Source organism: Cryptomeria japonica, chromosome 7 (assembly GCF_030272615.1).
Source record: "Cryptomeria japonica chromosome 7, Sugi_1.0, whole genome shotgun sequence".
NCBI lineage: Eukaryota > Viridiplantae > Streptophyta > Pinopsida > Cupressales > Cupressaceae > Cryptomeria > Cryptomeria japonica.
Genome location: NC_081411.1, coordinates 804,795,485 through 804,821,518, shown reverse-complemented (window position 1 = coordinate 804,821,518; position 26,034 = coordinate 804,795,485). Strand labels below are relative to the sequence as shown.

Below are 26,034 nucleotides of genomic sequence, written 5' to 3'. Positions count from 1 at the left end.
ATTTGGGCTTCTAAAACAAAAAGGTGCTAGTAAGGGAATTTGCTCATGTGGCCATACATGCGGCATTTTCAGCTCTATAAATATAGAAGGCTCCTAGCCGGTAGGGGTTACGCCCTACAACTGATCAAATAAATTTGATCAAATGGGTTTATGGGGAGACATAGTGTCAGTATGAACTAATCAGCACACGTTATTCATAGTTTTCACCATGAATATAGTTATTTATAGTGGTTTGGAAGAAGATGGCTTTTCTTTTGCTACCACTTGGGTCATTCTCTTCTCACTAGTAGTCCTAATGACCACACGGGAAGACAGGCCCTCTAAAGATTAAACAAAAAGAGCCTATTGCTCAAGACACAAAAGACAATGATTCAATTTTAGTGCATCAATTGAAGTGTTTGCTAGTCTATGAAAACAAGGCACATAATAAAAACCTAAAAACCCTTGCCAAGGACCTGCAACAAAGAGTTGTTAGTAGTTTGGATTGTTTCAAATGATTACCCCTTCCTGCAAGCACACAAGTTAGGTAAATTTTAAAACCCAAAAGACTTTGTGAAAATAGGGGCCTTCGACCAAATGATTTTGCTTTCAAGACAAGCTGCACCAATTTTGTTAGCTAGATCTGAAAATGTTAGCTCAAAATAAACCATATCTGAAACCCTAAATGCAAAATCCGAAAAACTAAATCAATAAAAACCAAAAATTTTGAAATTGATAAACACAGATGCGGTTACCCTCAACACAGACGCGACTGGATAACATAGATGTGGTTCTATGAGACACAGACACAGTTATAGAACACAGACACGTCTTCTGGTCACAAACGCGGCTAAAATCAGCGCAGACGCGACTTTACAACATAGACGCGTTTTCTTGAACCTGCAAAAAAAAAAAATGCCAATACACAAACGTGGATCTAGATGTTGCAGACGTGTCAGAAAATCAAAAACGCGATCCGAAAGAACGCAGACGCGGAAATATCAAAATACTGCCGAAAACGTCGGATTTGCAACTTCAAACACAAAATCTGCAACAAAATGTTAAATGCAAAAGGGACAAGAGTCCCACCGGGTGTGCCAAAATATATATGGTGAAAATGGATAACAATAATAACAATATTGAAAGGCTAAATGAATTCAACCACAAAACCCTAGCCTAACAACAACAAAGATCCACCATAACATATGAAAATTACCTAAGACAATGCAAATCAAACGAAATCACAAAGATTATACCATCACATGTCCAATAGGGTTTGGATCTCCATTCTTCCTATCTCCATTGATCTTCCCTAATATATTTGCTCTCAGATTTTATGTGCACAAGAGCTCAACAAAGAACGGAATGTGGTTGCAAGTAGGATCATAGTGTAGTCAAGTGATCAAGTAGTTAGGTCCTTAGCTCATTAGGATGCTTGATTAGGGTTTGATAATGAAGGAAGCATCTCCTTATATAGAAGACACTATATGAAATGGAGGGATAAGATTGAGAGGTGTAAAAGGAGGTCAGCTATGATTAGAGGGTAGGTAAGGGAAATAATAAAATAATGAAAGGGGTAGGTAGTGTATGAATTAAGAGATGAGTGACATGTGTCATGGGTAGAAAAGGCTAATGAATTAATTAAATAAATAAAGATTTATTTAATTAATAGAAGAAGTGGGATCAATTAAATAAATAAAAATATTTATTTAATTTAGGAAAAAGATAATTTAAATAAATAAATGTATTTATTTAAATGAGAAATAAGGCTAGAAGAGGATAAATAAATTAATTAAATAAATAAAGATTTATTTAATTAATAGAAGAATTAGGCTAAAGTAATTAAATAAATAAAATATTTATTTAATTAGACATGACAATTTTAAGTGTCTACAGTTACCATAATCTTAACTTCATTCTTACGTATCTTTGATCCTATTAACAATTATGCACTAGAAGTTCTTGGAAAGAAATCAATAGGACCTACCATATTTTTAATATATGAAGTTAAATAAGATACTTTATCTTTGAGCATAATTTTAATATATTTGGCATTTTTTTCCATTTTCTTCAACATCCACTTGACTAAAGGCTTAGTCATTGTTGGCTTCCTTGACTTGTAATAGTAGTAATTGTATAATCTTTTGGTTGCATTATGGAACATCATTCAATGGGTTGATTATTTGAACTTTCAAGATCCTTATGCATTAATGGTTATGTTGGATCTCAATCAAGATTTATTAGGGGGAGGTGGTCTAATAATCATGGATGGGAGCTAAGAAAAATAATCACTAGGAAGCTAAAATGTTGACTTCTTTCTTTGTATTAAATTACTAAACTCAATTTAGTCCAGCATTATCACCCTATTGTCTATTGTTGAGAAGAACATTGATCTTATAATTTTTTGGTTCCCCTTTTATTGTTGAGAAGAACATTGATCTTACCATTACAACAGAGAAGAGGAGCAAAGCCGCCATATATAGCGGCGCTCTCATTGTTGAGCTTACAGAGAAATACATTTCCGCATATTACAGAAGAGAAATAAATATCTCAATCATAGTTTCATACTCCCATTTCCAAACACTTAGTATCCCAAAGAAAAAATTACTAAACTAGATCCTATTTCTAATTGAAAATGGCTGACCAAGTTTTATACAGTAACAAGGATATTAAACAATAGATTTTTGGCGAGTATGCCTGCCATTATTTGTGTGATGAATGATGAGCTCAAATAAATAAATAAATTGAATAACAAGTATAGAGTCTAATAGTGCTCGGCGAAGGGATATATTTCATAGCGCAGAGTACAGCTGCCCATGAAAACCTGAGCACCCATTCTTTGGCTAGAGATGCTCAAGACCTCTTCATATCCCTTCGACAGGCAGCTTGCGCAGTCACCCTTTGACATATCTCGCCAGCACATCTCCATGCCGTAGATGCTCAAACTCGAAGAAAGAACCGAGGAGCCCAGGGCGAACTTGATAGGACTTGCGGGAGCCCTGCTCGACAGATCTGCCAACAGATTCCTGATGGCAGCATTAAAGTAAATGTCCGTATTGTTATTCACGTTGACGAGGTCATACCAGCGGTTAGTGTCTAAAGCCGAGAGAAAGGTGTAATTCTCGTAGCGAAGGAAGCAATGCTCCAGCTGAACACGGGCGCCAATGGCGTTTGGGCAGTCGCGTTGGACGACATTCACTGCCTCCACTGAGCAAGCCTGGCAGTCGGCAGGAGACAAGTCTCCTCTGCACTGGAGGCGCCCAGACACCTCGTTCGGCGTTTCCTGACCATAAACAGAAGCGCCAAAGCCAGCGTAGGCTGCTTTCTCTGTCAGAGTTTTCAAGAGTGCCTCCAGATTGGTATTAAATTGGGAGCCGTTGGAGTACTTCTCCACATTACATGCTGTGTATATCTCGCCCCCGTCCTCCGAGGACTGGACCATTACAACAGAGAAGATGAGCAAAGCCGCCAGATATAGCAGCGCTCTCATTGTTGAGCTCACAGAGAAATACATTTCCGCAGATTACAGAAGAGAAGAAGATGTTGTTCAACACTAAGAGCAATTAAGCTTATAAATAGGAGGGTAGTATGACCAGGCAATAACTGACTTGGGCGTACACATATTTTAAATTCACAGAGGCTTCGAACGCATAATTCAAACCTGCTACATATATTTTATTATTAGCAGGTAATTGGCGTGGGCTCTGCCAGTACCCCGTCAAAAAGAAGTGGGAGCTAAACTTTGAAAAGCTGAAATCGTCCACGCCGCACAGGATTGGGAATTTCGGTCCAGTGAGGTGATAAGTGAGTGGATGACCCAGTCTGCAGCACTGTTTTGCATTATTTTATTTTAAAACTTGTTCAAAGTATAATTGTAGAGAAAAAAACGCATATTTGGGTTTTGTATTTATTTTAGTTATCTTTTCAGATCTGTCAAGTTAATATTCGATTTGGGTTATTATTCATTTATCTATTTATTTATTATGATTTGCATTCATGTGTTAATCTTATCTTTCATCTATCTGCATTTGAATGCAATCACCATTGAAATCAACTCGCTTCCTCACATGATTCTCTCTTTCAATTTCAGATTCAATTTGTGCCTGTTCTAAGCTAACAGGAAACATATGTCATAGCTCATTACCGGATGAACATCATAAGTGCAACACCACATGAATAGAACATCCCAAGAGCATCAAGATCAATATAAAGTGATCATTACAACCTGCATCAACATTCGAAAAAGAAAAAGATTTTGCACTATTTTATCTTTCAATCACTAAAAGAGAAAAGGATAGGGCTTTTCCAAGATGCAAGAAATTATTGCATTTCAATCATTGCATAACAGCTCGAGAAAGATATTCCTCAATACCACACTATCCTAAATTATCCTAAATCATCTAATAAGTGAGGGAAAACAACATCAATAGGTCTATAGGCACATAATCATAAAAATTAGTCATGATCCTCTCGTGTCACTAGCCTCTAGTGTGACTATGTCAGTCCTTTCCTTCTAAAAGTAGTGCTAAAAGAAGTATTACAACCTTTAAAAGCCCAATCAACACATAAACTAAATTCTTTAATATCAAAAACATTCTTAGAATACTTCTAAACAAGTTCTTTTGCAAGGTCACTATAAACAATACGACAAAGCATTCTATATATTGCAGTCTATGGTCAAAGTAAGTCTTTGCCGAATCTCAAAAAAAAAGTCCATATGGGCCCGAATCTTTTCTAAGGAATATAATGGTAGGTGGTACTCCATGACAATTACCTTAAGAGTTTGGCTTTGAGATACTTTGAACACTTTTTAGTTGAAAAATTCCAAATTTATATTAGAATCCCTCTAAATTAAGGGTAATGGTTTTTCTTTTTAATAAGAGGACATTTTTATGAAGAAGGTTGGAATACAACTCGATCACAAGATGATGATTCCTTTTAACAAAAGGTGTTTGTCTAGTTGTTTCTTAAAAAAAGTCATGCAAGTCCAAGAAACTACCTTTCTCTTAGGCATTTTATCAAATAGCTAAGAAGTTTCCTATTAAAAATGGTTCTGCACAAACCCCACAGTCATAGGGGAAGTGTACCAGTAATTATTATAGCTAACTTCACACACCCACAAATCCTAAATAGTACATTAGGTTTTGAAAAAACAAATTTGTTGTCTTCGCATGCAACTTAACTATTTATAGCTATTGTTTTGGCTATTTCATAGTACCGATGCATGTTGTGGGATCCATTATACATACAAGGGTCAAAAAGTACACATTTCAAAGTGTAATCTGATACCTACTTTAAGATGCCCTAATAACTATGCAGTTAAAATTGCCAATACTTATGCACAAACATCCCAATAGTCGTGCACTATGGGTACCAATTTATTTTTTTGGTTTCTTTAACTTTGGCAATTGAGGGGTTGGGTGTGCAAGGAATGTTCAGTTATTGAAACTATAATGAATACTAGTGCTCTTCCCCAACTTATCCATGATATAACATTTCATTCTGATATACTTGAAACACCTTGAGGGCTTCAACAATGTACTCATTCAATGTCAAACATAAATGTGTGCAAAATGATAATACCTTAGTGCTTTAATTATATGCATTTAATTTTCTTCAAATCAGGGGACCCCTTCTACTTTCTCTTATCACCTAGCAAGCATTAACTCAACACTCTAGTTTCAAGAAAATTATTTTAGGTGTAATGGGCATTTTCAATTATTAGTACATATTTCTACATACTTTTTCATTGTCATGCATAGTCATACTTTCGTTTCCATGCCAAGATTAGAGTGAAAGATGGTACCTTCAGATGTGGTTCAACAAACAACTTTCTCTGCAAATATTTACTTGTAAATTATTCTCAAGTGTCTCCTTTCTTTTCATCTAGCTACAATTATTTCCTCCTTGAAAGCCTAGAACCTTGTGAGAACCTAGTCTTCAATAATACCCACACCATATCTCATTGCCCACTTGATACTAGTATGAATATGGAAAATTGTTCATTATTCTTTGGAAAACAAGTTATATATATATAAACTTGAAAATTTTGCAGTTGTACTAACAACATAATTGGCATATAAATTGTATAATTGATAACCAAATAATAGGTGATAGGTAGTTAAACAATATAATAATTAAAGAATTATGCTAACCACATTATTTAATTTGAAATCACTTAGATAGTGGTTATGTTGGTTAAACTATTAAAATTTCTATAATTGTCACTCTCTCTATATTAATTCACCGACTAGGGGAGAGGGGCCAGTAGTTGTACAGGGTCCAATAGTCATTATAGCAATTATGCTTATAATATATAGTTTTGCCACATATTTATACTATATATTATAAATAAATAATCCACATGGAAATGAAAAATTTGCCAAATGTTGGTCAAAATGGACCACTACTTGAACGTAAGAGAACCTATAAATGTTATATAAAAAAGGCATAAATACATTCATTAACAAGTGAAATACCTAATCAAGCTACAGAAATGGTGGAGTGAAAAGGAGCGGGAATCCCAAATTTCAAATTGGGGAATGGCGGAATTCCTGGGGAAGGTGGATTTCCTGGGGAAGGCAGTTTCTCTGGGATCGAAACTGGCAAACAAGTAGGAGGACATGCTTCTCAAGGGTCAGAAGAGGACAAGGGAATAGTCAAACCAAGGGAAGATAAAGATTTGGAATCTAGGGACCCACACGACAGAGGTAAAGTAAAAAAATGGTCTTCGCTCTTTGGAGTGAAACCACCGGCTAAATCTGGGCTCCCAGAAGTTACAAATATCTCAGATCCAGTTTCTGGACTGGTTGCTATCTCTGTTCTAGATAAAGTGGTAGATATGACTGTAGCAGGTTTATCCATGACATTAGTGGGATGATTTTCTGGCTTTATGCCTAACATCGATGATGTTAGGAATTTCATAAGGAGAAAATGGCTTGTTAAAGGTCAAGTGGATGTGGCAACGCTGCCTAGGGGTTTTTTTTCCTTCTCTTTTAACTCTGAAGAAGACATGAATAAGGCTCTCTGTGAAGGCCCATGGATGCTTGGAAAGTCATCCTTGGCTCTTCAGAAGTGGGCCCCGAACCTCACCCTTGATGAGTCCTTCTTCATTTCTGTGCCAGTTTGTGCACACCTCTCGGGTCTCCCACTAGAATACTGGAATGAGGAAGTATTCAAGGGTATTGTGAAATCCTTTGGAGAACTTATGACGATTGATCCGATGATGGCGGCTAAATCAAGGTTAGTCTTTGCTCGCATCTGTATAAATGTTAATCAAATGATGAATATGCCTCAATCCATAGAAATCATATCTAAACTTGGAAAATGGTCCCAAGCTATTGAATATGAATCACTTTCATTTGCCTATTTCCATTGCAAAAAATCGGGGCATTGGGCAAAATCATGTCTGCTCAAGAAGAGAAAGGAAAGCAAGACTGATAGTAATATTCAGAACAAAAAGATTTGGCAAACGATTGACAAAAAAGGAGACCCATCAGCTGAGTGTGACCAAAATAGGGATGTTACGGAATTAGTTAATGAAGTCAAGAAGGCTGGGAATAGCAATAGTGAAAAACAAGATTGTGTCTACTCTAATAACCAACCAGAGAATTCTATAGAAGTAGAGCAAGGATCCAAGTTGAAAAATAAAAATAACCCAGAGGACCAGGAGGTTGGATCTGTCAGTTAGGAAAAGGAAGAATCCGTTCCAGCCTCTTCATTCTCAAAATTGGCTGAGGAAAACTTCAATGAAGCTCAAGACCCTTTTGACATCGAGCCCTTATTGCTTTTAACCAATGGAAGCCCAAAGCTTCATCTTTATAAAAACCCTTCTCAAAGTGTGGTAATGGATATTTTGGAAGGGAATCTTTGGATTCTTGGTCCGAGAAAAGGAAAAATGAACAAGGAGGAACTCAATGGAGGGATCTCAACTAGGAGAAGGAATAAGAATAAGGCAGATTTTGGAAGTCAGAACAAAAAGCAGAGAAGGCCATCCCTAAAACATCAAAGAGAATAGGAAAGCTGGAAGAACCGTGCTGATGGAACACAGTGTTCCATTGAGTCAGCCCTATCCCTGGTTAAAGTATGAAGATTATATCCTAGAATATTAGAGGGTTGAACACCCCTCATAAGGAGGATGTGTTATGAAACATCATTAGAGATCATAAACCAGATGTGGTCCTCATTTAGGAAACCAAGATGTCTAAGGAAAAAGTTGAAAAGATTAGAATTTTCAAGGAAAATGGTGTCATAGGTTCAAACTCGGAGGGAGCTTCTGGAGGAACTGCGATTTTTTGGAACCAAAAAACCATAAAAGGTAGGGAAATCATCTCTGCTTTTAATAGGAACTTAGTTCAGCTTGAGCATATTAAGGACAACTTTGTCTGGGTGTTATCTAATGTCTACGCACCTAATACTAAAACTAGGAGAGTTAAATATTGGAGAAGCCTTGCAGACGACAAACTCAAGTTTGCTGACCAAAGCTGGATTATTATAGGAGATTTCAATACTCCGCTCAAAGAGGAAGAGAAAATGGGAGGTCTCCCTTTACAACTTGATGGGAAACAAGACCTATGGATTTCATAAATGATCAAGCTCTCATTGACATGGATCTCTAGGGCATTAATTACACCTGGACTAATAGAAGAACCAGAGTTGACCTGATTCAAGTAAAGTTAGATAGAACTTTAATTTCTCCTGATTGGTTAACCAAGTTTAGTTGTTCCCTTGCTTTTGTTATCAAAATTGGGTCAGACCATTACCCCATCTCCTTTAATTCCAACTCTCTTTCGGCCAAGAGAAACTTCCCTTTCAGATTTGAAAAAGTGTGGCTTTCCCATCTTTCTATGGAAGCTCGTATTGCTGAATGGTGGAATTCTGAAGTGGAGGGTAAGGCCCTTTTTAGAATAGCCTAAAAGCTCAATATTCTAAATGCCAAAATTAAAATCTAGAAGAAAGAGATTTTTGCAGATATATTCAAGAGCAAAATTCAAGTCAAAACTGAAATAAAGGATGTTCAGGATAGAATCCAAGAGGCTGGGCTGTCTAAAGATCTTAGGATGGCCAAAAATGTTCTCTTGTCTAAATACCACACCATTATCTCCAATGAAGAAATGTTCTGGAGACAAAGATCCAGAGCCTTGTTCTTGAAGGAAGGTGATAAAAATACCTGGTTTTTTCACTTAACTGCTCTCAAGCATAGGGTGGCTAATAGAATATCCAGACTCTCTTGCAATAAAGGCATCCTAACAGAGGATAATGATATTAGGAAGGAATCTCTTGAGCATTTTAGAACCCTACTGGGAGAAGTGGATAACTTGGATATCAACAATCAAAACACCCTATTACAAGCTATTCCTTCTATCCTAACTGAAGTTGATAACAACCTTTTATCCCATATTCCCTCTAATTAGGATATCAAAAAGGTGGTGTTCTCTTTTCAGGGTGATAAATCCCCTGGACTGGATGGTTTTCCAATGTTTTTCTTCCAAAATTTTTGGCACATCGTGGAGGCTGACATCTGCAATGGTGTTAAAGAATTCTTTGGCTCTAGAAGGCTCCTTAAGGAACTAAATGCTACCTTCATTGTCCTTATCCCGAAAATCCCAAGTGCTGATTCTCTCAACAAGTTTAGACCCATTAGCCTGTGTAACTATGTGTACAAGATTTTATCCAAGGTTCTAACTTCCAAGTTGTTGGATATTCTTCCAAGAATAATCTCTGTCCAGCAGAATGGCTTTGTCCCAGGTATATAGATTCTGGATTCCATTATATTCATTCATGAAAATATCCACTCCTTGAAAGTGGCAAATAACTAGGGCTTCTTCCCGAAGTTAGACATGGCTAAAGCTTTTGATAGAGTGAACTGGTAGTTTCTCCTTAGGATTATGAAAGCGTTTGGTTTTGGTGGCAAAGTTATTCAGCTTTGTTCTCAACTTATGGAAACTTCCTCATCTGCTATTATAGTCAATGGTTCCCCGTCCAGTTTCTTCAAAAGCTCTAGAGGTCTTAGACAGGGGGACCCCATACCCCCTATCCTGTTTACTATTCTAGCAGAATGCCTGGGTAGATTTATTCTTAAAAATGTGGAAGATGGCAATGTTAGGGGTTGAAACCTTCTTCTTCCAATGTTGTTTGTTCTCATGAATAATTTGTTGACGATTCTATTACCATGGGGGAAGCTACCATCTTGGAAGCTAAAAATATGAAGAATATCCTGAATACTTATGAATCTGCCTCTAGTCAAAAAATCAACTGGGATAAAAGTTCTTTGGTCTTCATCAATACCCCAGTCTAAAGGAAACTAAGGATTGGAATAATTCTTGGCTGCACAATTTCTGAGCTTCCCTCTACTTATTTGGGGCTTCCTCTATGTCTCAAGCCCGAGGATTCCTTCTGGAATAAGCTCATAGACAGAATTAACTCGAAACATGGTGGTTGGAAAGGGGTTGTCCTTAGTCAAGTAGACAAAATTACTCTTCTTAAAGCCACTCTCCAAAATCTTCCTGTTTATGCTCTCAGCTTGTTCAAAATCCCCACAAAGTTTGCGGAAGCCATTGAAAGAATCCAAAAAAAGTTTCTTTGGTCGGGAGTGGAAGTCAAAAATAGAATTCCCCTTATTGCCTAGAATAAAATATGTTCCCCTAAGGCCTCTGGTGGGTTGGGCTTAAGGAATATCGGTACTATGAATAAAGCTTTATTAGCCAAACAAATATGGAGATTGAAAGGAGAGGAAAGAGAATGGAACTCAATCTGGAAAAACAAATATCCCTATATGCAACCTTTTGAGGAAGAATTCCTTGATAATTCTTTCAGTGTTGAAGGTTCGACTATATGGAATGTTGTTCAATTTGCTAAAAGTTGGGCTGCTGCTAGTCGAACTTGGAACCTTGGGGATGGGAGGAGAATAAGATGGGAAGATAGATGGATTTTGGACAAACCCCTGGAGGAAGTTCCAATCCTTAAAGATTGGAAAGACTAGTTCAAAAGTAGGTTTGGTGAGATGGTTAGAGATTACTGGAGAAATGGGATCTGGATTGATTTTATTCAGCAGTGTCTAGGGCTGAAGTTCCTTTAGATTGCTCTTTCTGCTAAAATCCCTATAGACAACAAAGATGACAGATTGATATGGAGGAAAACCCCAGATGGGAAATATTATATTTCCTCAGCTATGGCTATTTGTAATGATTCTATAGAAGAAATTCCTATCTGGGCTAGAGTTTGGAACAAGAAGTTAGTTCCTAAGGTTAATATCTTCTTTTGGATTTTCATCCAAAATAAGGTTTTAACCCTGGATAACCTTCAAAAGAGAGGTTTTGTTTTTCCTAATAGGTGTTCTCTTTGTTGCAGGGAAGAAGAGATGACTTGCCATATTCTCAATCAGTACACTTTTAGTCAGGATATTTGGAAAATCATCTTAAGCAAGGGGAACCTGAGTTGGGTTTTCCCGAACTCCCTAGGGGATTCCTGGCAGCAATGGCACTGCCCTAATTATAATCCTAAAATTGTGGAGACTTGGAGACTTACTCTGCCTTTTGTTACCTGGAATATCTGGAAAGAGTGTAACAATAGGATTTTCAGTGATAAAAGGGCTATTCCTGAAGTGGTGGCATATAAAATTTATAGGAGTATATTTGAATGCCTCTATGGCACTTATTATGGACCAGCTACTAAAGACAACTTCAAAGACAGGTGGAACCTCTCCACCACTACTACTAGCAAGGAGAAAGGAAGAGAAGGTCTCATTTGGTGTTTTCCTCCTCAAGGGTGGATTAAGGCTAACTTTGATGGGGCCTCAAAGGGGAATCCGGGTAAAGCCAGATATGGGGGAATTGTCAGGAATTTTGCTGGAAGTTGTTTAAAGGTAGTGGCTGGTCCTTTGGGGAATCAAACTAGTCATTTTTCTGAAGCCTCAGCTACCCTGAACACCTTAATTATAGCCAAAAGTCTTAATTATGATAAATTATGGCTCGAGGGAGATTCACTTAATATTATCAAGTGTCTCAAGGGGGAGTCAAAGCCATATTGGTCAATTGAAAATATTATCATTAAAGCTAGGTAGATCATTACAAGTTTTAAAGAAATTATAATTCAACATGCCTTTAGAGAGAAAAATAGTGTGGCAGACTGTCTAGCGAATTTAGGAGTTTCTTCTGACTCCTAATTGATTTGGCACAGGGAAGATCTCAATTTAAACATTAAAGAGCTCCTTAGAAAGGACCATCATATGGGGAGAGAAGGACAGTATAATCATGATAGGGAATATGAATAATTTATGCCTTGATGGAAAGGTCATCATTACTTGGCAAAGCGATAGATCCCCAACAATCTTTAACAATTTTTCGCATGCTTTGTGGGTTTCCCAGTTCAAAATATTGAGCAACTTTGGGAAAGAAGGGCTTAGTTTGCAGAGAAATAGAGCAGATAATTTTAATCCGAAGATGGGAGGAGACCTAAGGAGGGAGGAACCAGACAATACGTCGACTTGGAAAGCGATGCCGAAAGTGTGGGCGAAACTAGAAAAGGGTTGTCTCACAAGCTTCATGGAGAAGCTCGTGGACTATGATAAAGGTAGGGTAAACCTCACCATTTCCAAGATTTCTGAAAATTGGTCTAATGGCTCCTTTAAAATCTATGGAGTTAAGTTTAAGCTGGACATTGGGCTCATAGCTATAGTGACTGGTATGCCCAACATTGGGCTTAATTTTTTTCAAGACCTTAAAGTCTCCAACAATGCTGTCAATCTGTTCCCATGGAAAGAGAAAGAGAGGGTTAGAATCGGCAAAGCCACTGGGGGCTACTACGAAGCTGCTAATATTAAGAAAATATGGGGATGGGTTCTGAATGCAATTATGGAATACAACATGATTGAGGGACATTTCTCCAGGACCCACACCTACCACTTCATTCTCTTAAACCATTTCAGACACGAAAAAAAGGTATATCTGCCCTACTACCTTTTTAGGTCCCTTTCCAGGTCCCTCAATAAACACAATAAAAATCCTTCTAGCCTGATTCTCCACTGTGGGCTTTTGCTACTCATCTATGAGCATTGTAAAACCCTCGCCTTGTTGGAAAACAAGAGGATATCTACCTCTCCAAGTAAGAGAAAGATGGAGGGAGGAGACTCCAGCAAGGAGAAGGCGTCCTCTAGCAAAAAAAGAAAAAGTGCCCCTGGGATGGAAATAGAGGAAATTGATAAGGAATGCAACAAAATGGAGACTGATGACTTCAATGGTGAAGACAGTTGGAATGATGAGTAGCTGGGTAATGAGGAAGAAATTGGTGATAATGAGCTTGGTAATGAAAGCCCTATCCTCAGTGATTGCCCTGGTAAGGACAACAGCTATCCTATGGAGGATGTGGATTTCAAGGATAATGAGGAAATTGATGTGAATTTTGAGAAGGAAATGAACAAAGATTCTAAGAAGGACCTGACTAAGGACAGGGTTAGCAAGGATAAGGAAAGTGCGGATAAAGGGTTACTCTTGGATAACCTCAAGAAACTCACTGAGGTGAGAATGGATTATGAAAGAAGGACCTGCGAGATCCTGAAGAACTTGGAAAAAAAGGGGAAAAACACGGATGAGAAGAGGGAGGATGACAACAGAGACCAGATAAATTGGAAGCAGAATATGGAGGATAAGGTTAAATCGTTGGAAGAAGGGAGAGAGGCGATGAAAAATCTGATGGGCGTTATCCCGAGTATCCTATCTACTGTCACTAAAAACTTGGAGGATATTGCTAAGGTCTTTGATCATACCAGTTTTCCTAAAACGGTAGTGGAACTTGACTTGGATGAAGAGACTATCCAAACTGGTAGTGGTGAAGTTACTCCGGTTGGTGGCGCTACGAAGAGGACCAGGGCTAATGTCAAGAAAGTTGTGGCTACTTCTGCAAAGGATCTCCCTAATCTCAGGGATAACATCAAAGAGCTACATGAAATTAGCAACACCTTGGCGAATGCCCTGGAAAAAATCAACTAGTTTCTCTCTTGGAGTTTAGTTGGCTTGCTGGCTTTGTGGGGCTTTTTCTAGTTTTCTTTGGTTTTTTGTTGGCTTTTCGATGGTCTGTTCCTTTTTGTATCTCTTTGCTTTTGATGTTTAAGTTCTGCTTGTAAATGGTTTCGGGGCCCCTTCTAAACCTACTTTTACCTTAATCAAAAACAAGTGAAATGCCTAAATATTTATTGTTTCAAATAAAATATCATAGCTATCCACTATAAGTGTGTCACTTATAAAATAAGATGCTCACTTAACAATGTTTGTTATCATAGTGAAAAAAAATTATTCTTGTGTACAACTATTGGGGTAGCAATGTGTATGCATTAGAGTATTTCCTATTAACAATTTATCTGATCACAAATATAAAAGGTGAACACAATAAATATCTTGTTTTTTCCATGAAATGTGCGAGATTTTCCAAAGGTTTTAGTGTTCAACAATTGGTCCCTTTGTGTTCAATATAAGTTGTATTTTATATAATAATAAGTTATTTTTATAACAACAAAGAATTTTTTTGTTCAACTATTGGTCCTTTGGTGTTGGATATGTTGGATATAAAACATATAACACACACTTATGATTACTAATAGGCATTTGGTTCATTTAAGTTGTATATAAGTTATATTTTACATAGAATACAATATCATACTAATTACAAATGATTTTTTTTATTCAACTACTAGGATTTTTTAGATTAAGTTTTGGTTGAATCTTTAAAAAGTTATTTTTGGGACACTTCACACTAGATGCATTGTTTTGATGAGTTGCATGATGAGTCATGTCTTCAAACCTTAGATGTAGATAGTTAAATTTCCATTTTACATTTCTTAAAAAACGGAAATCTAATGATATTTCATATGACGGCTACATGTTGATGATGTTAGCCCTCACAACTATTGGTCCGTCTCCCCATGCATGAATGAGGATATTGAGTGTTTTTGATTCCAAATCTCAAATGATGATCAATTTATGACTTATGATTGATATGATTAAGGATTTAAGAATAAATTAGAATATATAGGTAGAAAAATATTATTTATAGATGTAGATACAACTTATTGAGAAGGAAACTAATTTGTAAAAGAAAATATCAACAAAACCTTTTAAGAAATAGTGGGTATCCCTAGTTGACAAGAGAGAATTTACTATGGCTTTGAATGAATTTATACCTTCTAGTGTGTTAATGAAAAATATTGTACTAGGGTGTGTGTTAAAGAAGTGTGCATCAATATTAAAAAGTAAGAAAATATAAAAGATCCAAAAATTTCAAAGAAATTAAATTAAATTTATAATTCAATAAACACACTATAAATGTCAGAATAAGTGTTGATTTGCCTATTTAGATGTGGGTATTGTTGGTTTTCGTGATCAGATTAACAATAATGAGCAGGAAATAATAATGCAGTCACAAGAATCAAAGCACACAAATAGAAAGGGAACACAACACAAGTTTACCTTGGGAAAACCTCCCTCTTGGAGGTGAAAAACCTAGCAACAAGATTCAAGTTTATATTAGACAATATCAGCATATAACTTTGCAACCTGCACGTTAAGCAACATATAAATAAGAACAACAGACTGAAGATTCCAAACTAGAGCACAAGGAATAGCTTGATAGACTTATCTGCACTACCAAGATTTGTTGTTTGTTGTCATGCAGATCATTCATAGAGCATAGGATTGAATTTGCTGACTGTGGATATGATTCGCTGCCACTAAGACAATTCGCTGTTCTAGGAATGAATCGCTGACACAAGAAGATAGTTCGTTGCTCTTTTAAGGCTAATTCACATAAGGCTAGCACAATGAACAATATATATATCTATTGTGTAGAATGAATCTTGTTTATATACAAGATTCATGTTTAAGTCTTTTGAGTCGGCCTTAACCAATTCTTTATTTTATATATTTTACTTTTCACTTTGGCACCCAATTTGGGGCCTACATATTTTGCAATTTAGGCCACGTTACCTTTTGGACCCAGCCCTATTGCTTGTCCAAATGTTACATTTGGGCCCAGCCCTATAGACATCAATTGCTTAATCTACACATTACATGGGAATAGGACCTAGCCCTATAGACATCAATTGCTTAATCTACATGTTGCATGGAAATAGGACCCAGCTGAGTCTCCACGTTACATCTAGAAGAAGGGACCAGCTGAGTCTCCACGTTACATCAAGAAGAAGGGCCCAACTCTATCCTTATTTATTTTCCTCATTAAGTTACAATAAACTAACACTCCCTCTTAACTAGGGAGGAAAATAAATAAATAACCATATTCACATGGACAATCCCATGGCATGAATAATTACAATGTTTAAGATTAGGGCCCAACCCTAATAGTACAATCAATATACAATTCATGATTTGATCATGCAATTATATTACAATGAACCTTTACATGATCTTCTCTTGCAATGCTTGCAAAGGATGAAACCAACACTTCATAACTTTACACTGTATGTAACACCATGATCTTTCATCATGCACATCCGTAGAGGATTGCAAAGACCTTTCCATATGAACACCTGCAATAATTAATACTTAAAGATTTGTATAACCATACAACATAAATCATGCACAACCGCAAAGGATACATAAGCTCCTTCACTGAGAAGAACAACCTGTCACCTTGCACACTGCAGAGGGTGAACCCACCTTGCACTCCACAGAGGGTGAGAAATAACTGCCACCTTGCACTCCACAGAGGGTGGAAAGAACTATCACCTTGCACTCTGCAGAGGGTGGACTCACCTTGCACTCCGCAAAGGGTGAGAGAGAACTGCCACCTTGCACTCCAAAGAGGGTGGATGATACACCCAGTGTATCATAAATTATAACCAGAACACTTGTTAGTTTCAACATAGAATATAATAAAGGAAAACATTTGTAATAATCAAGTAACACATTTATCAATTCCATCATTAGAGCAATAGATCACAATGATTAGAAACTAGCAATAAGATTCTACTGAAATAAAGAGTATTTTGAAGATATCACGAGACTCCCTCTAAAACCCTATCTAGAAGATATATCCACAACAAATTTCTAACTTAAAGTTGGAACCAAGCTTAAATCTAAATCAGAATTTAACTTAAGGATGAATCAACAAACCAATAGATCAAAAGAGGAAATCTTCACAATTGCGAGGATTTGATACTTCATTTATGTTTGCATCTTCTTGCACATCCTGAATATGATAGTCCCTTGTAAAGTGGCCATGCTTGTTGCATCGGAAGCATCGGATCTGGGATAAGTCTCTTGGTCTTTTCTTTGAAGGAGGGGCAGGAAAGCTGAAATCTCTATTTCTCTTGAAATTATTTTTCTTCTAATGGTTGCCTTCCTTCTTAGCCAAGAGGACATGTTCCTCATCATAAGGGTTCTTAATTTTTCCTTTCGCAGCCAACCAAGACTCTTCTTGAATGCAATCTCCCATTAATTGATCAAACTTAGGAAGCTCAACTCTAGCACAAATTCCTTGAACAAATGGCTCCCAAGAGGGAGGAAGACCATTTAGGGCAATCATAGATAAGTCACTATCTTCATTGCTCTTCCCAACGGTGGCAAGTTGATCTCTTAGCTCAGAGATACTCATGAAGTAAGTAGCAACAGGTTCTTCTTTCTATAATTTGATGTAGGAGAGCTGATTCCTTAAGGCAAGGATGTAGTTGGTATTGTTGACTTCATACATCTTTTCCAATGTAGAGAACATCTCCCTGGCAGACTTCTTCATGGAGATGGATGGCACGAAATGATTTTTGATGGAGTCTATTATTATCCTTTGAGCTTGGAAGTCCTTCTTCCAATCTTCTTTCTCACTTGCACCCTCAAGTTCCTTAGCATTCTTGCTAACATATTCAGCAAGAGCATTCAATGCCATCATTATCCTGACCTTCCAAGAAGAGAAATTTGTGTGACCCTCCAACCTATCTTCAGACCTAATATAAGAAGCCATGGGACTAAACTTTTGAACAACAAGTTAGAAGGAAGCACAAATCTGATTACAATCTCTATACAAACCTAGGGCTCTGATACCATGTTGGTTTTCATGATCAGATTAACAATAATGAGTAGGAAATAATAATGCAGTCACAAGAATCAAAGCACACAAATAGAAAGGGCACACAACACAAGTTTACCCTGGGAAAGCCTCCCTCTTGGAGGTGAAAAACCCAGTAACAAGATTCAGGTTTATATTAGACAAATCATACAACTTTGCTTACTGCACTTGAAGCAACATATAAATAAGAACATCAGACTAAAGATTCCAAGCTAGGGCACAAGGAATAGCTTGATAGACTTATTTGCACTATCTAGAGTTGTTGTTTGCTGTCATGTAGATCATTCACAGAGCATAAGCATGAATTTGTTGATTGTGGATATGATTTACTGCCACTGAGACAATTCGATGTTCCTAGGAATGAATCGTTGACACAAGAAGACAATTCACTGCTCTTTTAAGGCTAATTCACATAAGGCTAACAATGAACAATATATATGTCTATTGTGTAGAATGAATCTTGTTTATATACAAGATTCGTGTTTAAGTCTTCTGAGTCGGCCTTAACCAGTTCTTTATTTTACATATTCTACTTTGCACTTTGGTGCCCAATTTGGGGCCTACATAACTAGCAATTTGTGCCACGTTACCTTTTGGACCCAACCCTATTGCTTGTCCACATGTTACATTTGGGCCTAGCCCTATAGACATCAATTGCTTAATCTACATGTTACATGGGAATAGGACCTAGCTGAGTCTCCACGTTACATCTAGAAGAAGGGCCAAGCTAAGTCTCCACGTCACATCAAGAAGAAGGGGCCCAACTCTATCCTTATTTATTTTCCTCACTAAGTTACAATAAACTAGCAGACTCAATAGTATAACACTTTGATTTGAATGGAGAAGGATTTTGATAGATTTAATTTTCATAAGTGTGATAATATGAAAATGATGAAATAATGACCCTAGTATACAGATTTTGTAAGAAAAATTCAACAATGAGATGAGGATGAGATCAAGGACCTAGGCTAACTGAAGAGACTGAGTAGTCAACTCAAATGAAATATTTCAAAGTCATGAGAGGATAATGTTATATTTTTAATTCAATTGATGGATAATTGTGAGTAATAAGTTTCCATTTAAAGAATGACTTGATTGATGGATGAAAAAGTTTGTAAATTAAGATTGAGTTGAGGAATGAAGATTGAGATTCAAAATTAAGATATAGTTAACTATTGATGGAAGAAAGGGATAAGTGAAGAGATGAAAATATAATTTTAATTTGAAAATAGATAATTAAATAAAATAATAAAATGACATTTAATTAAATAGAGTAATAGAAGTAATTATTAATTAAGAATGGTACAACTTGAGTTGGCCTAGTGGTGGAGAACTTGTGCTCTTGAAATAAAGGTCACAAGTTCAAATCCCAAAAAGGGGGTAGGGTATGTACATGTTATCGGCTTCGACCTATTACCTATCAAAAAATTATTATTAATTAAGAATGATAATATTTGATGAATATGTGATAAATCTTAACAAATTAATTTTGATGCTAAGAATAATATTTTTAATTTCCATACGATGTAATTCAAAGTTAGAAAGAGGGAGACAAATAATAACCTTGTCTTTATGACCTCTACTATTCCAATCTAACAAGTTATCTATAGCTAAAAGAGATTTTTCTTTTCCACTTACTATTTTTTGATAATTTTTAATTCATTAGTTGTATTGGAATTTTCATTCTTCAAATATGAAAATTGAATCCAAAATATTTTTCTAAGAAAATTGTCATTTAGAAAAAAAATGCAAATTAATACCATCCTTATCACTCCAAACACAAATATTCTTCTTACAAAGAACTTATATAAATACTTAATGAATTTTAATTCTATTCGATATGAAATAAACTTAGCTCTCTTAACTTCAAGAAAGAAATGTGATCATATGCACTTGGAAATCTCTTCTAAATGGATTTTTTTAATGTGCCTCATTATCATTATGGTTGGAAGTAATAATTATGTCTCTACAACCAAGTAAGTTGTATAAAACCCAACATTATGATTGAAAATAATAATTATTGTCTCTATAACCAAGTAAATTGTGTACAACCAGCAACAAACCATCTAACCATTCTTGCATTCTTCTAGATAACTACTTTTCACCAATCACATGCTTGTCTCCATAAAAGAAATGATTATATAAAGATCCACATTCAAGTTATGAAGGCTTGATAGGCATATGTCACGGATAGACCAAAAAGAATTCAACCTCAAAGTCCTCAATCCCTTGCAATTGTTGCCATGAAAGCCTTCATAAACTTTTAATTGATGTAGTTATCATCCTGTGATCACAACATTAACAAAACCATTTCTTAAATAAATTGGTTTACACCCTATTATCACCCATACATCACTTCCATATTCACTTTGACTTCATTTGATACTAATTTTCTCTTGATACTTAATCTCCCTTCTAGTCCCCCTTCACCATCATTTATTAAATTGTAGTATGAATGACACACCATAAATTTTTAAAACACTACTAATCATAAATCAAAAGAACAAATAAATTTCTAAATGCACCTGTTAACTACCTCACACTTTCCATTGTCGAACATGTCTCTAAACACAGTGAAAACCAAACTTCAAATGCAGGGAGACTTTGTAGGTCCATGTAGATGCTCTAAACATTGTAGAATATAATTTTAGATGCCCATAGAATCTTCCATAGAATGTCATCTCCTTCTACAAAGTTAACGGGTTTACGTGGCCTCTTCAAATGTGTCTCTATCTTAGATTTATGCCATGCTTTTATCTTCTACACACACTACTCTTCTAACACTGTTCACCTCTAATTATGCCTAGCAAAAACCATCACCATCCCTTCTAGAAAAATGTTCTACCCATTTGTGGTTTGCCCCAGTACTATAAAAAATTGGGCACAAAAGCGATGTGCTCTGATACTAAATAATGATAAAACCTTGACTATAGAAAACTTATTTATACAAATGTGAAATATAGTTGCAATTTTCCAAACTACATACTTGCTAAAACTAAGTGGTAGTTGAAACACTCTAATAGTAAATCAATGCCATCATTTGCTAACATCTCTCTACTTCCTTTTTATAAGACTAAAAATAAGAAAAAGGCTAAAAATAGTGAATTTTATTGGATGGTTTTACAAAGGAGGAGAAAATGGTTCTCAAAGAACACCTCTTTGTCACATAACTAGGTCAACAGTGTGTTCCTTGTTCGTTTTGGTAATGAAATTTCTTAATTCATAGTTGATTATGGCTATCTTTGTTGTAGCAGTGTTGGAAGGTCAGTTGTGATTGGATAGTAGTTTTGTAAAAGGGTTAGGACTCTTTAAAAACATCTTTTAATTAATAAAAAATATAGATAATTTGGTGCATGAATAGTTTTGATTAAAGGGGAAAATTGGTTTTACAAGGACCATAAAACCAAAGTCAACAAAACAAAAGATAAAACACAGTCAACTAGGACCCAACAACAAAACAGATGCCAACTAGTCCACAAAAAATAGGGCACTGAAGCCCAACCCGAGATACAAAATATAACACCCTAATGAAACTACATAAAGTTGCCTAAATTGTCATTTTTCTGAATGACCTCTTCATTAATCAACAAAACTTTCTTACTAATCCTATCCACAGGGGTCATACCCTTATCCTTTTTGCGGAGCCTCATCGTTGGGCCTGGTTGGGGCAACACAATCTCGTCCAAGTCTGCATCCCTATTATCCGATGATACTCTACGAATCTTATTTGTACTTGCATCCCCCACCTTAGTCTTCTTGACCATCTTAATGTTTCCCAAAGGGGGATTACTCTTAGAAATGGTGTGCAAGACTTTCACCTATTCATTAAGCTTACAAAGACCTTCATTGTTATTTTCCATTGCTGCCTTGGTAACCACCACCATCACAGTCAAACTGTATTTGAGTTTGTGACAATCATCTTCCAAGGCTTTGATTCATTGCTTGTGGTCCATCTTGAGGTTGTCCAGGTCCCCCTTAGGTGGATTAACCTTCTCCTTCAAATAATTAATCTCCTAAAATATCCAATTAACAGGGCATTTTGATTCTCTTGTAAGTTCCTCAAATCCCTCTCTTTCAGCAAGACAAAAGTTTCAAAAGCCTCGGTCGCATGCTTTTTATCTCTATAAAACTTAGTGCCTTCAATCAAGGCATTGGAAAACTTGGCCACCAAATCCTCATTAACTTCCAGCTCAATACCAAAGGCGTAGAGCACCCTGTCCTTCTACCCGTGAACAAAGACCTTGGTGACAAGGGCATCCGACCCGTGCAGAGTCTTCATATAACATGTTAAACTTCCAACTGTGAGTTCCTTCCAAACAACTTCCTTGTTCCACCATTGCTCAAAAACCGTGGGTTCCACTTGATTTCTATCTCCCCCCATCGCACAAAAAACCCCAATCATAGTAGGCTGGAGAACAACTGTGATCAAGCACAACCAGATGGAAAGGAATAAAAAATCCCCCAAAAATATTGGCTCTCTCTTCATAAATGTTGTCCTTCCCAGGACACATCAGTACCTATTATCCTTCATAATTTCCAAGAACCCCTTATGTCTCGCACATATTATAATCATTGTTGATAAGGATGTGGAGATCCAATAGGATCTGATCATTAATATCCTAGACTTTTCTAAAAGGTTGTCTTCAATAATACTTTTGATCATCTAACTAGGGGGAGGACCCCTTTAAGAAATTGATAATATTTAGGGAGTCACATTCTAACCAAATGCTCCTTAATCCTTTCTCTTTATCCAAATTGATCTCGGTATAGTATGCGAAAGTCTCAAAAAAGTGGTTTGTCTGGGTACCCAAAGGGAGGGCCACCGTTGAGACCGGCCTACCATTGTGATCACGCACCACTCCCTCACATCTAGCAGGTCTGGGATTCCCCTTTGCTGCCCCATCCGTGTTGATTTTCACCCATCCCAAGGGAGGAGGACACCACTTGATCCCATCTCCAGGACATTTCAGCTTGAACAAAGACTTGGAGATATCCCAATTAAGTTTCCATCTATGAGTAATTTCTAGATCATCCATTGAGGGAGAGAAGGAACCATCAGCTTTAGCCTCATCATAGATAACCTAAATTTTTTCTCTAATAGCCAAATGAACTTTATTGCCAACAACATTAGCACAACAGGCTTGATCCTTGAATATTCGATGATTCTATTCTTTCCTTAGGCCCCATGCAGTATGAGGCATCATGAGGTTCCAAATGCAAGAAAGAGCCTGGTTAGCAGAGGATGAAACTCATTGAGTCCAACAATCCACAAAAGAGTTGGGGAAGACCCAATCCAAAGACCACAACTTCCAAAAGTAAGCCCAAACCTCCCGAGTAAAGGCACAACCAAACAAAATGTGGAAGGCAACCTCAACATCATTTAAGCACAGATAATGATGGTTGGAATGACCATCCCTCTTTTACAAATATTATCAATAGTTAGGACTTTGTTCTAGATGATCAGCCAAAAGAAGATATTAATTTTCAGGAATGATCCTGTGATTCCAAACTAGCCCACAAAAAGGCTTGGGAAAGAGGACTCTAGTTTACAACCTGAACGTTGAAGAAACAGAGAAGTTACCATCTGTAGACTGAGACCATTTTGTGCATGAATGGTTATTATGTAGGTAGTTTATTGTTTCTAGAAAGAAGCTTGAAATTTCATACAAAAATTCAAAAGTAGGGCACATAATCATTTTCCTTATTTTTTATTTCTTTTAGCTTTACTTATAAGTTAATATTAATTAAGTTGTATACTAGATTTTTATTTCAAATATATAGCTTAGTTCACATTCATATTATATAGTTGAACTTACAATCTCAAGTAACTTAGGGATGTTGATTAATTTGGATTAAGGGATTTTATAATGTGATTTGATTAATAAATTGTGACTTAATTTGTGTCTTAAATAAATTAAATTGAGTATTACAATTTTATAAATTTATGACATACACACAAAATGATATAAAATTAAAATAAAAAAATAAAAAAATGCACTCTTCATTCATTACAATGAAACATTTAAGCTCAAATGTTCTCTTCTTGAATTTTCTTAAATACACACTTATGCATAGATCTATAACTAGATGTTAATATTTTTGTTGATCTATTAGTAAAAATTAAAATGGTTAGAATGCATGTATGATAAGTATGTAATTATTTTCACCTATTTCAACTATCACACTTCATGAACCTTAAGTTAAATAATATGATCTAAAAAGATTTTGATTTTATCATTATTCATAGATTATATAATATTAATCCAAAATATTAATATAAAAAAATCCTAAAATATTATTAAAAAATAATATCAATCAATTACTTAAACTATTATATTATAAAACTTGATGTATCAAGTTTTAAACTTAATACTCCAATATAGCTAATTATCAAACTAAGACAGTGCCTAACCCACTGTCATTCAAGCAAATAATGATTTTGTTATAACCGAACTCTCACTATTAAACTTATAATTTTTCCATGTTGCTCAAGTGAATAGAAAATCCCTTGATCAACTCTTTTTATTTCCTTTTGCTAGATTCATGTTTGAAGCATGCAACATAGATTTTACAAAGGCCAGCCATCGATCTCACCTGTGGCTTGATTATTCTTATTACTATTACTTTATTTAGCGACTACGCCCTCCATGTTCACCACACATACAGAACGAGAATCTGATAGATGGGTAAAAGTTTAATAGTGCTTGGTAAACGGATAGGTTTCATAGCGTAGGGTGCAGCTGCCCATGAACACCTGAACACCCACCCTTTCGCTGCAGCAGTCGAAGAGCTTTTCAATTCCCTTGGAAATGCAGGCCGCACAGTCTTTCCCCGATATGTCCCTCCAGCACATCTCCATGGCATAGATGCTCACATTCGAAGAAACAACAGACGACCCCAAGGCGAACTTAATAGGGCTGGCGGGGGCCTTCCTCGACAGATCCGCCAAAAGACTGTGAGCAGCAGCATTAAAACCAGTGTCCGTATTGTTCTTAACGTTGACGAGGCCATACCAGTAATTAGTGTCCAACTGAGAGAGAAAGGTGTAATTCTCGTAGCGAAGGAAGCAATGCTCCAGCTGAACGCGTGCGCCAATGGCGTTGGGGCAATCGCGGCGAACGACCCTCACTACCTCCGCTGAACACGCGCCGCAGTCGGCGGGAGACAAATCTCCTCTACACTGGAGGCGCCCCGACAGCTGATTCGGCTTCTCCCTCCCGTAAACCGCAGCACCGAAGCCCGAGTCGGCTGCTTTCTCTGTCAGCGTTTTGAAGAGCGCCTCCAAATTTCTATCAAACTCCGAGCCTTTGGAGTACTTCACCACATTACATGCTGCGTATATATCGCCTTCCTCCGATGCAGACTCAACTGTAACAGTCCACAACACTAACAAAGTCGCTAGAAATAGCGGCACTCTCTTTGATGCAGTCGCTGAGAAATTCATTTTGGCAGCTTACAGAAGAGAAGAAGATGTGGTTTAACACTATGAGCAAGTGAGCTTATAAATAGATGGGAAACGAGTTGAGTATGACTCGGCTGTAAGTGCGCCGGAATAACTGACTTGAATCCATAGAAGCTTCAAAACGATCAATTCGAAGTTCAAACACATGGCAATATTAACTCATAATTCACTGCATTTCTGAGTTATCTTTGTTGGGGGATTGCCATCTCAGTGGGATTTGCCAAACTTTTTCCGTAGGACGTGGCTACCACCACCATCTAGTTGGCATTTTTGTTTTACGTGCTTCCATTATCATATAAAGTAAGTTAAAGAGGGTAATCTAGAATAACATATAAATTAAGTTAAAGAGGGTAATCTGCCAACCTGATCAAGTTGAAGCAATCAACGAGTTTGAACCCTAATTAGACTTTTAAGACTCCGTCGTTGTTGTTGATTTTGTGATCAAGTTGAAGCAATCAACTAGATGGTGTTGGCAGCAATGTCCCACGGAAAAAGTTTGGCAAATCCCACTGAGATGGCAATCACAA

General features: G+C 36.6%; 2 protein-coding genes across 2 annotated transcripts; both read right to left on the bottom strand.

Moving 5' to 3' along the window:
• Nucleotides 1-2,743: 2,743 nt before the first annotated feature.
• Nucleotides 2,744-3,493, bottom strand: LOC131038623 (antifungal protein ginkbilobin-like protein 1). Its single transcript, XM_057971110.2, has one exon. The coding sequence runs from the start codon at nucleotides 3,491-3,493 to the stop codon at nucleotides 2,744-2,746; it is 750 nt and encodes a 249-aa protein (XP_057827093.2).
• Nucleotides 3,494-24,739: 21,246 nt separating this feature from the next.
• On the bottom strand, nucleotides 24,740-25,489 carry LOC131038624 (cysteine-rich repeat secretory protein 38-like). Its single transcript, XM_057971111.2, has one exon. It carries the CDS (start codon nucleotides 25,487-25,489, stop codon nucleotides 24,740-24,742), a length of 750 nt encoding a protein of 249 aa, XP_057827094.2.
• Between the last annotated feature and the right edge of the window lie 545 nt (nucleotides 25,490-26,034).